Below are 15,301 nucleotides of genomic sequence, written 5' to 3'. Positions count from 1 at the left end.
CTTACCAAGATCATGTAAGCACTTTGCTGATTGTAACTTGTTTCTTTCTTTTCCATTTGAAAGACATTTTGATCTTAGTTTTTCCACCAAAATCTTAAACTCATCATTATCTTTTTCCATATTCAATGGGCATTCATTAGCTTGTGCAAATATAGTGAACTTTTTTAAGCTGAAAAATATTTTGTGGGTGTAAAATTAAACACAATACTTTTTGTAATTTTAACTGCATCCAATAAAGCAATTTTCTACTGTAACCAATAAACCCACATAGGTAAAATACCAAATATTTTTTGTTACTCTGTGTTATTAAAACAATTTAAAGTTAATCATTATCTGTTAATTGTTTAAATATATTATCTAACATTTTTATTTTTAACAATAAGGCCACACACACTCAGAACAACATTAAACACTTTGTATTTAAAAAAAAAATTAACCATGACAAATAAGCTTCTATAATAAGCCTTTACAGATGCCAAATTATTCACATTACTTTCAAATAAAATCATTATCAGCCACATATAATAACTGACTGCTGGGTACTTATACTCAAACCAACCTTACTAGCTTCAATCACTGTGGAAATTACACTGAGAACTGGAATATTACTTCCTGTTTCTTAACCCATGCCTTTGTTAAACATTAACCATTTTTGTATTTCCTCTCTTTGTTGGCTAACTGGGTGATTTCCCACTCAATTTAACAACACAGCCGAATGCTTGTACTGTAGTTTATTTGTCTAAAAGGGGAAACCTACCATTTCTACACTTTTTTTATAGATTATATATTATTTTTTATCAATCAAAGAATTTTACTGCCTGGTCGATAAAAGTAAATTTCAACAATATGTATTCTTTATGAAATGCAAAATTTTTATTGAAACCATTTTAATGTTTGAAAAGACATGCAGATGTGGTTAGCCTAAATATTTTAATAGACTATTATTCCTTGTTATATTAGCCCCACATGTAGATAAAACAAGTATGAAACCCAAGTATATCACAGAATCAGACTTTTGTTTTTGGAAAATATATTTTCCTAAACAAAGCCATTACCAACAAAGAACAAATATTAAGGATCAACTAACAATATAAATATATATATTGTGTGTGTATATATTTAAATATTGGTTTTGTGTTGTGCTAAGACATATGTATAAAAATGCTTCATCAATATAACATGTGCCACAAATAAAAATATTTTGATGATAAACCATGTTTATTGATTTTCAAGTTTTCTTTGTTTTCAAGTATGTTTACAAAACGTCTTGAAATTAAAGTTAAGGTATTCCAGGTTTCAATAAAAGCAACAAGTTTTCTTTTAAGCACTCATTGCTACATACCACTCTTCTTTTAAGGAAGTTAAGTTAGTTCAGGGTACACTATGCACGGATCTGTAATGTAGCTTATTAATGACTTGCAAAGCCAAAATGGTTAAGTAGATCGACATCATCTTGATAAAGGCATTTCAATATGAGCTTGTGTCATCTTTAAGTTAATGTTATTACGATAAATGTGCCACTTTTCAATTATGGAAGCTTCTGTTTTATTTACATTTTTTGCATGTGTTTACCATTGTTTCGAAGAAATCTAAATCTAACTATTTTCTTTTTAGGAAGGATTCAATTCCTCTCAGTCCAAGTCAGGACTTATCAAGGCCTTTGTACAAACGGCAGCCCTACACAATCATGTGTATGGCATATAAGAATGGCTCACTAGAGGGCAGCACCAAGTTAACTGCACCGAGTATTAAACAGGTTGGTGTTAAACAAAATAATATATTTTTCTGCTCTTAATTTGGACCCCCTAACTAAAATGTCAGTACAAAAATATAAAATTAAGCAAATGAAGGTACAAAAGGAAATCTATACAAAGCGTGCATCACAGTAGAGAGCAATATGCTACTGTTTTAATTGACACTTCATTACATTTTTAGCATAAAGTCTCTTGGATCTTAAAAAACGCACCAAAACTACGTGCAAATTGTAAACTGGGAACAGCCTCTTAATTCTTCATGAGATAGTGGTATTGTTAGAACACAAGATATCTAAGTGTTTTATTTCAGCTAATTGTCCGGGCATTTCAACTAAAATATAAATAATCAAATCTGCTAAAATTAAAAAGCATATTGGGTAAAACTTAAAAAAAATGTACATGAAACATAAAAAATGTATAGAAGAAGACACAATTATGTTAGTGAAAAAAAATCTAAAAACTCATTATCTTTTATTTTAATCTACACCTTTCTATTTTTTTGTTTGTTTACATTTAAGCTTTTAGAATGTGCGACTCTCAAACTTGGGCTAAACACTGCTGCGCGGAGACTATTTTTAGCAGACGGTAGCGAAGTGTTCCGACCACGAGATATTCCCAGAGATGCCGACATATTTGTCTCAAAAGGAGAAGCTTTTAAAGATCCTTACAGAGGTTTAAAAGGTGGTGATTTTATTTTTTTGTATACGTATTGCCAAATAATAAAAGAATATAAAACTCAACCGAAGAAAATAAAGTTAAAATAAAAATAAAAATTCAAACAATTAAGAGGTTTAAAAAAAGAAATGTTTAGTTGCTGAACAAGTAATCCATTAGCGACCACTTTATTCAATTAACATAAGCATTTTTAATTGAAAAACAATTTGAAGAATTTTATTGAAAGAATGTCATTCTTTTAAAACCATTTTTTTAATTATTTGCATATTTTTTATTATTTACTTGTTTTGTTTTAGTTCAACATTTGTATTTAAAGATATGGAGGCTTCTCAACAAGAAATTTACCCGACTGTGAAACAAAATCGCGGCACAAGAAAGAAGGTTAAGGCGCCGGGGTTAAAGCGACTCAACGAACTGGTGGGGAAACACACAAAGAGGGTTGTTGTGTTTGTGAACGGAACGAACAAAGAAAGTAACGAAGTGGTTCTTAACCCTCAAGCTGGAATGGTCTCTGTAAGTGGCGATAAATTGCCAAGTGGGCGTTTGTTTCTGACAAGTGTTTTAGTGTTGACAACTTAAGGTTTGTGTTTCACATTTGTTTTAGGAATATTTAAGCCTAGCTTACACAGAATTGGGTAACATTCTAAACATTTTGAATATCACTTTATGAATTAAGAGTTATTCAAAACATTTAAAATGCACACTTATGTATGGGCTTTCATATTCTTACTACATTTCTGTTTGTTTTTTTAAGAAAGCACCCCTACTTATTCTTTGTTAGTATAAAAAACTATGAAGATACCACTAAGGATGTAGCTGAATTAATATTTTCATATTTGTTCTGTTTTTAGATTTCTGGAAACCGTTATATTGTTTCAGCTTGAATGTTCTAAATCTAAACCCTAACAAACAACTGTGTTATTGTTCACATCTTTACACCTAAATACAATTTGTTTTAAGATTATAAAGTTGACAAATTCATTCTTCTAAATATGTGCTTTTCAAATTTTCTTGCTGCAATTTCATTATTATTAAATTTACAGCTTTACTATTATGCAGTTTTACTATTATTAAAAAAAACTGTTAATTTACCAATGTTTATTTAGGCCATAACTATTTTTGTTATATGTCGATTAATGTGACAAAATAATATATGAAATACCAGCAAATGCAATAATAGAAATTTGCTCACATACAACTGAAAAAGCCTTTGCATAACACTAGCGCTATATGTACAACAGGCTGCCTGTTATAAACCGAAATATGATACTATGATAAAATACGTTAACCTCCCCAGTAATTGGTCTATTTATAAATAGTTCATTCTTAGTTTTCCACCATAAGACATTATATTTCTTCTCAAAGGTTACAAGATTAAACTAAGCCTAATTACAATTTAAAACACATCTATAACGTCTAAATTAAAATGAACTTGTTCTGCTTTTTTCAAAAAAACTAAAACATTCCAAGCTCTTGTGAAATTGAAATAGTGCCCTCACTTTGTTTTACAATGACTGTCTGTAACATGCAGTGATGGCAGCATTCTGATGACTGATTGTAAGTAAAGTTTCTGCTGAATAGTAAAGCACCTTAACTGATCTTTATTCGCCAATACTATCGCGAGAAACCCACACTTTCACTTCTGCTTTTTTTTCTAGTTCCTTGATGCATGTACAGCACGGTTACGCTTTAATGCATCTGTACGTGCAGTCTATGACTGGAAAGGCAACAGCATCACTCAAGCGGAACAAAGTAAGAAATTTCATGCTCAGCAAACAAAATAATCTCAATGTTGGAATTGTATAGTTGTAGTAACTACTAATTCATTGTCATATTTATTTATAATTGCAAAGTAAAAATTGGCATTTTGTATTTTATTTGAATATTGAATTAATTCAGTTGACTTTGTGAAGCAGGTTTGATATACATCACAAAAGTACATAAAACAGTTGTGATAAATCAAATGTATTTAAGTTTTGGAGCATAATGGTTGGAGGTTGTAGTCAGACGTAATAAGAATATCAAAGCCCATACAGAAGTAGGTATCATTTTGAACGTTTCGAATAACTCTTTATTCATTTTCAACATAGAGAGAAGTCACTGATGGTAAGTGTATATATAGTGCTGAGACAGACATCAGAAAGAAGGAAACGTGGATAGATACATAATCTAAACCGGGTGTGCGGCGATTAGAAGGTAGGTCGCCGATAGCAGATAAGGCCATCCACGTGATCAGATGTTGAAAAGATAGAGTGGTATAGAAGCTTGGTCTGCGTTAATTTCCGGGTTGTGCCGTGTTATTTCTACGGTTTCCTTAATCAAAAGACGACGCCAAGCGACAAGTCGGTGTTGTTTTGTCTGTCTTAGCACTATATATACACTTACCATCAGTGACTTCTCTCTATGTTGAAAATGAATAAAGAGTTATTCGAAACGTTCAAAATGATACCTACTTCTGTATGGGCTTTGATATTCTTATTAAATGTATTTAAAATACTTGGAAAGTTGTGTTTATCTAAGCTAAGCAAATTTTTGAGTATCTGTAACTCTTCATACAATACTAAAATATTGTTGTTATTTTATCTAGTTATTTTTGCAATTTTGCATTATTTCACACATTTAATTAGTCCAAAAAATGTGTAAAGTGTAAGGATTTTTTTTTGCGACTTATTATTTTTAAAACGAAGATCTGTCAGAAACTCTTAAAATATACTACTTACTTCTGTGTGGGTATACAACTTTGTAAACTCATATAATTGCAATGTTAGCTTTTGCTATGATTCACATTTACCTGCTTTAAAGAATATTTTAACATATTTAGCAACCTTCTTTGTATTTCCTTCCTTGTGAAAAATGCAATTTAACAGTATAACAGGCTTAAAAAATTGTTAACATTAAAGCTGTATCATTATGACCAAGTCGAACTTTTAGTTTAATTATACAGAGACCAAAATAAATATTGTTTTCTAACCTGTTATTGTGAGTTGTGGCCCAATTAAAAATTCAAAGCAATAATATTTATTGAATTGGCCAGATTATTTATTTTATTTTAGTTAATTCATATCTGTTTTTATTGATTTAAGTCAAAAAATAGATCACATACTTTCATGACCAGAAATTTTTGAATTAAAAAAGTTTTATAAAAAACAAACAAAAAGCTATCACCATAACAAAATCCAATTTTATGTTTCATTTTTAAAGAGCAAATTAATATTATTTTCTAATTTATTACTTTAAAAACTCCATTGCAAAGGAAATACTAATCAAAATTGTTTATATAAAATGGTGTAATCTTTATTTTAAACATTTTTTTTATTTCAGTTGAAAAAATAGACCACACCATGTTCAAAACCCCATCGGTTTCATTCGGGCCCCTCTGGGTTTCGAAGGGTGAAAGTTTTAACCCATCCGGAGCACTAGGGTATGTCAAAGAGGTGATTTCGCTGACCAGACTGCAACTTCAAAGCGCAAAACACTGCAAGTAAGTGACAAAAACTCATACAAATGGGTACAAATCGTTGTTATGCTCATTATTAACAAATGAAGTACACCAGCCTCTTTTTTTGTATCACAGTGGAGAAAAATCTACTCACAAGGGCAAAAATAGCCATGTTTAGGGTTAGTGTTATTAGGCAATTAATTCAATCTATAGTGGACGCATGTTTAAAGCAAATCTACTCTAAAAGTATTTTTCTACAATCGGACTAGTTTACCCATTTTAATAGCTTAGCGTTTAATTTGCCTGACAAGGACTTGACTTGGAATTGACTTTCACAGAATATGACTTGACTGGGACTTAAGCTATTTTACGAATGACTTGACTGGGACTTGAGTCATTTCAAAATGACTTGTTTGTAACACTTATTGTATCCTACTAGAATATTTGCTAATTTAAAAAAACAGCCACCTTACCCTTTTACGTTTAATTATAAAAATAAACCCTTCCAGAAATGAGCTTGGCTTAATGTTGGAGGAAAGGTTCGGTGAAGTGACGAGCCAAGAAATTCTTGAGCTTGAGGCTTGGGCGGTTCAACCTACACTTGATAAAGTGAGTTTAAAGCACTTTGTCACATTTAAGTCTGGTAACTATTCTACATACAGAGTTTATCGTTAATTTTTTGCTATTTAGTAAACCGAAAATCAGTTTGTTTGGATGTTATATGATAAAATATAGTTTCGCTACTAAAGCAACATCATTCACAAATTTATTTTCGGTTTACTAAATCCTGCACTTAATTTAATATTTATCATTGATGTGAACCAAGAATCGTTTATTTTTCACCATTCGGATTCAGGCATTATTTTATTCGAAAGAAAATTCTGATTTTTTGCTGTTTTGTTTAAAAAATTTGCAAGGCATGACTAAGTTAAATCATAAATTAATTATGTTTAGTGCTTTTTGACTTATAAGTCAGCAAATAGATAAATTTGAGCTCTGTTGTAGATACCTTAACTTTTTTTTACTTCCTGTTGCTTTTAAGGTTAATGAGGATGTTGAGGAAATAAGAAGCTTGTTGCAAAAATATAAAAGCCGCCGAAAAACGCTGAAAGACATGACGACAAAAGAGGAAAGTGAATATGGTAGGGTGAAAATATTAATAAACATATTGCAAAGTATTAGTAAAAAAATAAAAAATAAGGCTGCGATGAAACAATACCAAGTAATGTGCTTGGTTTCTGTGTATAAGTGACTAATATATGGTTGTAATATATTTAAATCCATTGAAAGGGTCCCATGCTATTTACTTTAAAATACACGCGTTACATTAACAACATGAATATATTTTGCAAAAGTACCATGTTTTTTTAGCAGTAATTTAATTCGTTTAATTTCAATTATTTCACAATTATTTCATATTTTTTTTTATTTTCGATGTACAGTTATATTTTTCTAAACCAGGGATGTCCAACATGTTATTATAGTGGGCCGCATTGACACTTGAAATAATTTAATGGGCCGCAGAACCTATCAAGTTTCAAGATTAAGTATTGGCTTTTAGAGTTATAACGGGCCTTTAGAGTTATATATGTATATTTTTTTACCCATATTATACTATTAGTGCGCCCCTAAAAGCTGACTGGTACATTTTAATTAGGCTAAATTGAACGTTTAAAATACTACTTGGAGTGAAAAAGACTAGCGGGCCGCAGGTTGGACATCCCTGTTCAAAACCAATAAAAATCCACCCAATCAACATATTTCAAGTAAAGCATTTATTTTAAGACCTCAAATAAAATTGGATGATTTTGTTTTTTTGAACTATTTTAAGGTAGTCTGGATTTATATACACATCTTATTTTTAATTTTTTTTACTTCCCTATTATTTCTTTCTCAATAAAATCTTCAGCAATTGAATCATCTCGAGCAATAATGAGAGCCACAAAATTCCCTTCATTCTTTGCAGAGTGTGATGACCGCATGGTGGGGCTGCGGGGCATCAAGGTCCGGATCCACGAAAACGGGGTGGAGGGAAATCCCCAGGAAGTACACGTCAACATGCGTGACGTCATGAGGGGGGCGCAGGGGGACAAGCGGCTCATCAGGGCCAGGGTAAGTACCCCAGGAACCCCAGTAATGGGTTGAAGAAATAGGGCGGACTAATGATTTTATTTGTGCTTTAAATCTAAGTTTTTTCTGTTTTATTTTTTTATTTTATTTTATTTTATTTTTTGGTTATTTTTCTATTTTCTCTGAATATTAAAGGTTTTTTTGATGTGAATATTAGCAAATCTGCATATGATTGCAAAATTACCCACTATTGTGACGTAGTTCCTCGAAGTGCTGACCTCGTGGCACAAACCGACCGACCCGAGCGGACCAGCTCGATCCGTCACGGTTCGGCGCATCTTTGACGAGGATGGAAACGAGATTGAAGATATTGGAAAGATCGAAAATGAACAGAGGGTATGGTTGGGGTGAAAAGGATGTTTAGTGGGTTGAAAAGTTGGATTAGGGGTGAAAAGGGCGCAATTATTGGTCTGGTGTATAGTTGTGGGGTTTGGGTGTAAATTGGAGTTCGAATTAAATTTGCGAACAAATTAAAGATTTTGGAAAGATTGAAAACAAACAGAAGGTATAGAAGGGGGGAATAACATGGTATTTTAGGGGTTATAACGTTGGATTTAGGGGTGAAAAAGGGTATTTAGGGCGTAATTATAGGTTTGGCGAAACCTTGTGGGGCGTGAGGTTAAATTGACGGAGTTGGAGAAATTAGATGGTGATGGGATGAAAGATGTTGGAAAGATTGAAACGAACAAAAGGTGGGTTTTGGGATGAACAGTTTTTTTGTAGGTGGGTTAAAATTGTGAGGTTTAGGGTTTGGAATAAGGGGTTGGAAAGAGGAATGTTGGAGTTAAGTTGTGTGGTTCGGGGTGAAATGAGGGTTTGGATTGAAGATTATGGGAAAATTGAAGATGGACAAAAGATATGTATGGTTTAATTGTGAATGCGTTTAGGGGTTATATTTGTGGGTTTAAATTCGCCTGTGGTGTTTTAGTTCCCAGTTCTGGTTGTCTTATTATAAAATGTCTCACCTAAACTCCTGTTTAACGACCGTTGGTGCATCAACTTGCAGTTACAAACCTATCGGCTCTTTTTCCATATAAACCCAACCTCAAAAAAAAAAATAACACTAATTTTGACCTTGGAGCATAATGGTTGGAGGTTGTTGTATGACGTAATAAGAATACCAAACCAATACAGAAGTAGGTATCATCTTGAACGTTTCGAATAAGTCTTTATTAATACACTGAAAAGCCATTGCAGACAGAAGGGCTAGATCTCAGTTGTAAGCACACTTATATGTGTGTACATATGTTTCAAAGTCTTTTTTCATTTTCAACATTTTGACCTATTCTCTAATTACAGTAATTGCAGAGAAACTATATAAGAAAAGTCTTTAAAACTTTAACCTATCCAAGTAGATCGAGTGACTATTGCAAAATCTCAATCGACCTTCATCCATTTTCAACCCGCTCATAATCTTCTCGTTGGTTTCCAGATCTGGTTGTCTTACGGCGAAGACTTCAAGCCTCACTTTACCCCTGCCTTGACCTTCAAGATCGAGAAGGTCGCAGCGGTCACTGACGACAGCGAAGAAGGGGGAGAAACTATCCGGGTCTACAGGGAAATGTTGGATGTAGCCAACGATATGCCACAAGGAGCCGAGAGGTACGGCTTTAAGCACAAATTTTGTGACTTATTTATATTTTTGTTCTAAAAGCTTTTTTCTCACTTCGGTATGGGTTGTTCTAATTTTGGCATGGTTCCAAAAAACAACCACTGATGTAATTAATTCTACTTTGTGCATATTTAATTAAAGTGATACTTGGTTAAAGTATTTTTCGAAATTACTATAAGACAAATCAAGCAAGGGTTTACAGTATTTTGCTTATTCGTTTTCGACGTGCTCTTTTAAAGACTCTTGGTCATACTTAGTTTACTGTAAAAAATGATTTTCTTTTCACTAAGTTGTGTAATTAATCTTTATGATTATTGTGCAACCAGAATTGTTTCTTTTATTCAAAAGAAAACTTTGAATATCACTTTATCAAGGTTATAATGACCGAGCATATATTTTTATTAGGGATCAGTCTGTTGACCCACTATATTATGGAGCCTTATATTTTACCTTCCTCAGGTCAAACCAATGGGAGGTTAGCGATGGTTTCCCAGCTTTCTACGATTCTCTCCCGTTAAGTGAACTCCATCCTGCAAGGAAATATGAGGTTGAGGTAAGTTTCTTCTTGTTGTGTTTATAAAAGTAAGTTTTTTCTCCTTGTTATAATATTGGTATAATTTTATCAATGCCATTGTATAACCGGATTTGGTTTGTGTATAGTCAAGGTTTGTAACTTTATATCGGGCAACTTATAGGTAAAAATTCGTGCTGGACATTAGGCATCTGTTATCTCATTTTCTATTTTGACAAGCAGTTAACTACAGAGAATATTCTCGCATAATAAAATTGAGGTGTTTTTTGGCAATTTTCCTCAGCAATTGATTTGTGATTAATTTCTGGTCGCTGCCTTTTGAGAAAAACTTGTACAAGGTAAGTAGGTCATATGTGTGAGGACAATAGATCTTCTAAGAAAAGTTGATGAAGTCATCAGACGAAGGGCCACGCGCTTGAATGCTTTATAAGGTAAATCAATTGGTCCAATGTACGCGAGAGAAAGAGAGACGAAAAGAGGAGAAAAGAAAAAGAAGGAGAAAGAGCCAAGAAGAAGAAAGAGCAGCTTGACGTTTAGTTTACGATCTTTAAAGGAGTTGATGTTTACTGTCGTGTTGGTGTCTATGACGTAATCGACGTATTTCTAAGAATTGACAGCCAGGTCGCGATCCCGGGCCAGGGTAGGGGGGGTCGTGACCACCAGAGGACCACGAGTCGAAATGAAGTCCATGTTCAATTTCCAATTTTTTCAACAGAAATCGATCAAGTTCCAATCGTTCCCGTCTGACGACCACTACCTGGCGCACAAGAGCGACCGGAAGTTGGTGCTTCACCCTGAACTTGAGGTCGACCTGAAGTCGTCATCCAGGGGGGAGCTATGGCCCCGAGAAGCACAGGTGACGTCATAAACAATAGCTTTATTTCCCACACCTTTTCTTAATTACGTAGCCAAGTGTTTAACTCAGTGGCTCCCAAAATGAAAAGGTGCACAATGAAAGGTTGCCAATTACGCTGCCGGCGAAATGAAAAAAATGTTTTAAATTATAAACCATTTAGTTTTCTAGTTTCTTTTTCGGCTTAGCTTATTTAACCCACAGTATTTTAAAAATATTTCAACTATGAAGCTTGTATGTAATAACAAAATGCGAAGACAGTTTCTTTGTATAACCCATTGTGGTCGAAGGTTGTTCCTTTTTCTAATTACTTACTTTCTTATTTTGCTTGTGCATTGCATTTATCGTCGGATGGGGCGAAAAACAATTGAAACTTAAATTTAAGAGAAATTGAGTGACGATCCGAAAAACTGGTATACCCCAAAAACTTCTCCAAAAACAGCTTTTTTATGTGGTAAACGCAGTATAACCGTATTTTAATAAAATAAGTTAATTGGTGAGCAAAAAATACTTAATACACGAAATTTATTTTCAATTATTAAATCGTTGTTTTTTTTGGCCCTCAAGCCATCAAATGTTTTACTTCACTTTTTTCAACAAAGGCCAAATAAACGATTGACTACTTGAAGCTACTTGAAGCTACTTGAAAAGTAATTGAAATGCTCGCCTGTGTAAATTGAAATTTCAAATGTTAACATACACTCGAGCAGAATTGGGTGATTCAAACACAACCACATTTTAATTGACTTTTTTGCTCATAGTGTGGCTAACAAATAATATAAAAGATTAACTGCAAAAAACAGTAAAAAAGTATACATTATTTTGGAGCATAATGGTTGGGGGTTGTAGTAAGACGTAATAAGAATATCAAAGCCCATACAGAAGTAGGTGGCATTTTAAGCGTTTCGAATAACTCTTTATTCATATGTTGAAAATGAATAAAGAGTTATTCGAAACGTTCAAAATGATACCTACTTCTGTATGGGCTTTAATATTCTTATACATTATTGTTTAACTAAAACAAACTGGTTTAGCAATAACTAATATTGGCAACTGTTTGACCTTGTACACTGAAACCAACGCAGACTAACAGAATCTGGTGTACAATTAATACTTAATCGTTCCTCCAGAAAGCTTTACTAGGGCTAGATCACAGTTTTTGTACGCAAATGTGTGCGTATATTCCCTTTTATGGATGTAACTTAGTAAACTTCCATTTCAGACTTTCATATTCAACCAAAACGGTCAAATCTATTCCCGCGCTTTTCCCGGCCTCGCCCTCTCATTGGACAACAACCGACCAATCACAGTCCACCTGACAGACGGAACGATGTTGGAAGGATCAAAGGTTTCACTTCGAAGAAGGTTGGTTTCGTTACTTCTATGCAGGGAATTAAAATTAAAGAGCGTTTAAACTAACACACGACATAAAATTTTTGGGCTGAAATTTTACTAACTTAAAATAAAGTCACGTAAACCAGTTCACGATTTTTTAAAACGCCAAAAACATAGAACGTAGTGTTATTTAGGCAATTTTAACTTTTGTAACCCTTTCTAATTTATAATTATGAAAAATATCAATCGATTTAGATTTGAAATTAGCCTACGCATTTGGTAACGTAAAATAAGGTGAATATGCAACCATTAATTTTATCAGAAACATAAAAAGGTAAACCATACTGCCGTTCAGGCGATTTTAGCTTTTTTAACCCTTTGTTTTATTTACGAACATCCATTTTTATGCCAAACTTTTCTTAAATGTTTAGAATAAAGGGTGACAGTTCTCAGGAATGGGGATTTACCCAGAGCGGGAACATCCATGCTATTTCAAGATCTGAACAAGTTTTAACTTTTTTGGACGAAAAACTCGTGCAAAAAATTGTTGATCTCTCGAAGCAAGGTAAAATTCAGCCTAAACCTGACAGTTTTACTGAAAATATTTGATTGACCAACGGCTTTTTGTTTACCTGTTAACTCTTTCTGTATAAACCCTTTAATAATAAATACATTTTCTAGTCTAATCGTTATTTAAACCCAGGAGATTCTACGGACCCGGATTCTGTTTCCAACCTCTCGCCAGCTCGCCCGAACCCCGATCAACCTGTGAGACATACATGACACAAAATGGCCAACGCCATGTTTTCAGTTGTTTTTCAATCAAGATAAAAATAAAATGGACAAAAAGTACACTCTAAACCGAAATTGTTTATTCCTGATTTAAGCGTTTTGATTGTCGACTGTCCTGTTTGGTTGTCGTTTAATTTATGTTTACTACAGGGGTTCTTTACCTGTGGCCATTTAACCAATAAGTTATAAACTAATTTGAAAGTTTGGAAATTATTTTGAAATTATTTCACAGAGTTGTGAGCTGAGCGTGGTCGCCCTGGAGAGGGCAGTGAAGCGGAACCGGCTGGTCACGTGTCAGCGGTGGGCGATCAAGCAAGAAAGCTTGGTGACTCCCAACCAGTGGAAGCACACCAAGGTCAGTAAACTCGTGGTGTCAAGGTTAATATGCACACGTGTCTCAAGGTCATGGGGGCAACGCTAGTAGTCCAATGTCATACGCACGTAACCATAGTCAATTACCACGTGGCCTCAAGGTCAGTAGAAACTTGTTCTCAAGGCCAAGGCACGTGATTCAAAATTAGTAGACACGTGGCTCCAAGGTCAGTGGCCAAGTGGTCCCAAGGTCAAAAAGTTTTACCTTCCCACCAGTATAATGCTACAGCACTGTACATTCGATAACACTGGCTAAATTAAATATTTATTAGTTTCTTTCCTTTTCCATATGACTTTGTTTTTAACAACTTAACGCATTAGCAGGTAAAAACTTTTTTGTGTTGAATCGATACCAGGTCGAGAACCGGTGTTGGCGTAAGCTGGCCCTCTCGTGGCCAGTTCTCCCGGACGGGAACTGGAACAAGGACTACTACTGGCCACTTGAGGGCGCCCTGCTGTGTAAGGTTCCTCCCCCGAATAAACAAGATCGAAAGGAATCGGGAGGAGAAGATGTTGTCAAGCTGAAGGTCGCAAGGAATGGAGAGAGTGGAAAGAGAGGGTGAGTAATTACTGGGAAAAAAAATGTTATATTTAGAACTTAAAAGAGATTTTTTTTAATTTTTATTTTTACAAAAATGTAATTTTTTTTACAAAAATGTGAATTATTTTTTAACTTTCATTTTTACAAAAACCTTATATGATGTATTGATTAGAAAATGATATTAACAATAAAAGAAAAAATAACACGAAATTGTGTCATTATTATTTTTTGATTCAACAAAAGTTTGTGAGTTTTGTGTTGAAAATTGTATTAAAAAACTTGAATTACTTTTAATCTGTTGTAACAAATCTTTTTTAAATCGATAATTATTGTAATAATAAGTTAATAAAACAATTAAAAAGGTTTTACAAAAAATACTGTGAAAATAATTTATTATTATATTTGTATGTTTGACACTTATTTATAAAAAAATGAATGGCTAAAAAATGAAAAATTTTTAGACCAAATTATTAACAAAGAAATATAAATTGGCCACTCTGTGTTTTCTATTTATTTTTATTAGCTTGTTTAAATTTGAAATTAACTTTGTTTTTTGTCGGGTTTTAGTTTCGTCCACTTGGTGGCACCAGACTTAAGTCATATGCAGAAGAAAGACCCCAGAATCGGGGGATTCCCCAGAAGTGGGAGACGAAGGCGCCAAAAAGTCGATGAAGCGGAAATCGAGAAAGTGAGTCGATTGTGACGCAATCCATTCTTGCGTAACAAGGTTGCATCAAAGTCGATTTTGTATTTATCCCTGTTATTGTTTGTACTTATTTAACCTTTGTAATAAGTCCGTCTTTTGGCCCGAAATACAATGTATAAGCATTGAAATAAAATATTTATTTCAAATGTTTTCACAAGATGTTTTATGTTTATAGTTGATGTTAACCTAGGTTTTGTTGGTTTAAATGTTTTTTGTGTTATATTTAAAACACTACTGCTATAACTATTGTTTTTTAAACATGTTTTGCAATTACAAAATCAAACTGAAGGAGGTCAATTTGTTGTTGAATACAGCGACCTTAAGTTTCTTTATAACCTGTTTTTTTACCTGAAAAACATTCATTTTTTGCCTTGATGTTCGCAGACCAAGAAACAGATTGAAGATTTGGAAATGAACTTGTTTCTGGAGAGAGCAACGTCCTTGCTTGACCTTGGATTCGCAGCCAGGTAATTTAACGAATTCGTTGTTTACTAAACATTAAATGTATAAGTTCCTCCACAAATTAAAATAAGGAAACACTTCTAAAAAATGCTCGATCT

The 15,301-nt window shown here is 33.5% G+C and overlaps 1 protein-coding gene across 1 annotated transcript in view; it reads left to right on the top strand.

Moving 5' to 3' along the window:
- Positions 1–15,301, top strand: part of LOC146139137 (doublecortin domain-containing protein 1-like) — a 36,808-nt gene that overhangs the window by 8,243 nt on the left and 13,264 nt on the right. The window contains exons 5-23 of the mRNA XM_083391697.1: positions 1,615–1,756; positions 2,273–2,435; positions 2,746–2,942; positions 4,088–4,181; positions 5,751–5,910; positions 6,378–6,477; positions 6,911–7,049; positions 7,835–7,980; positions 8,200–8,334; positions 9,431–9,600; positions 10,070–10,163; positions 10,858–10,998; positions 12,218–12,360; positions 12,762–12,895; positions 13,034–13,098; positions 13,355–13,477; positions 13,851–14,053; positions 14,603–14,723; positions 15,126–15,208. Of these exons, the coding sequence (XP_083247823.1) occupies positions 1,615–1,756; positions 2,273–2,435; positions 2,746–2,942; positions 4,088–4,181; positions 5,751–5,910; positions 6,378–6,477; positions 6,911–7,049; positions 7,835–7,980; positions 8,200–8,334; positions 9,431–9,600; positions 10,070–10,163; positions 10,858–10,998; positions 12,218–12,360; positions 12,762–12,895; positions 13,034–13,098; positions 13,355–13,477; positions 13,851–14,053; positions 14,603–14,723; positions 15,126–15,208 (2,553 nt within the window). The remainder of the gene's footprint in view (positions 1–1,614; positions 1,757–2,272; positions 2,436–2,745; positions 2,943–4,087; positions 4,182–5,750; positions 5,911–6,377; positions 6,478–6,910; positions 7,050–7,834; positions 7,981–8,199; positions 8,335–9,430; positions 9,601–10,069; positions 10,164–10,857; positions 10,999–12,217; positions 12,361–12,761; positions 12,896–13,033; positions 13,099–13,354; positions 13,478–13,850; positions 14,054–14,602; positions 14,724–15,125; positions 15,209–15,301) is intronic.

The sequence above is a fragment of the Ascidiella aspersa genome, chromosome 6 (genome assembly GCF_963924565.1).
Source record: "Ascidiella aspersa chromosome 6, kaAscAspe10.2, whole genome shotgun sequence".
In the NCBI taxonomy this organism is placed as follows: domain Eukaryota; kingdom Metazoa; phylum Chordata; class Ascidiacea; order Phlebobranchia; family Ascidiidae; genus Ascidiella; species Ascidiella aspersa.
Note: the sequence above shows the minus strand (reverse complement) of the source record. Positions and strands in the feature narration are given on the sequence as shown.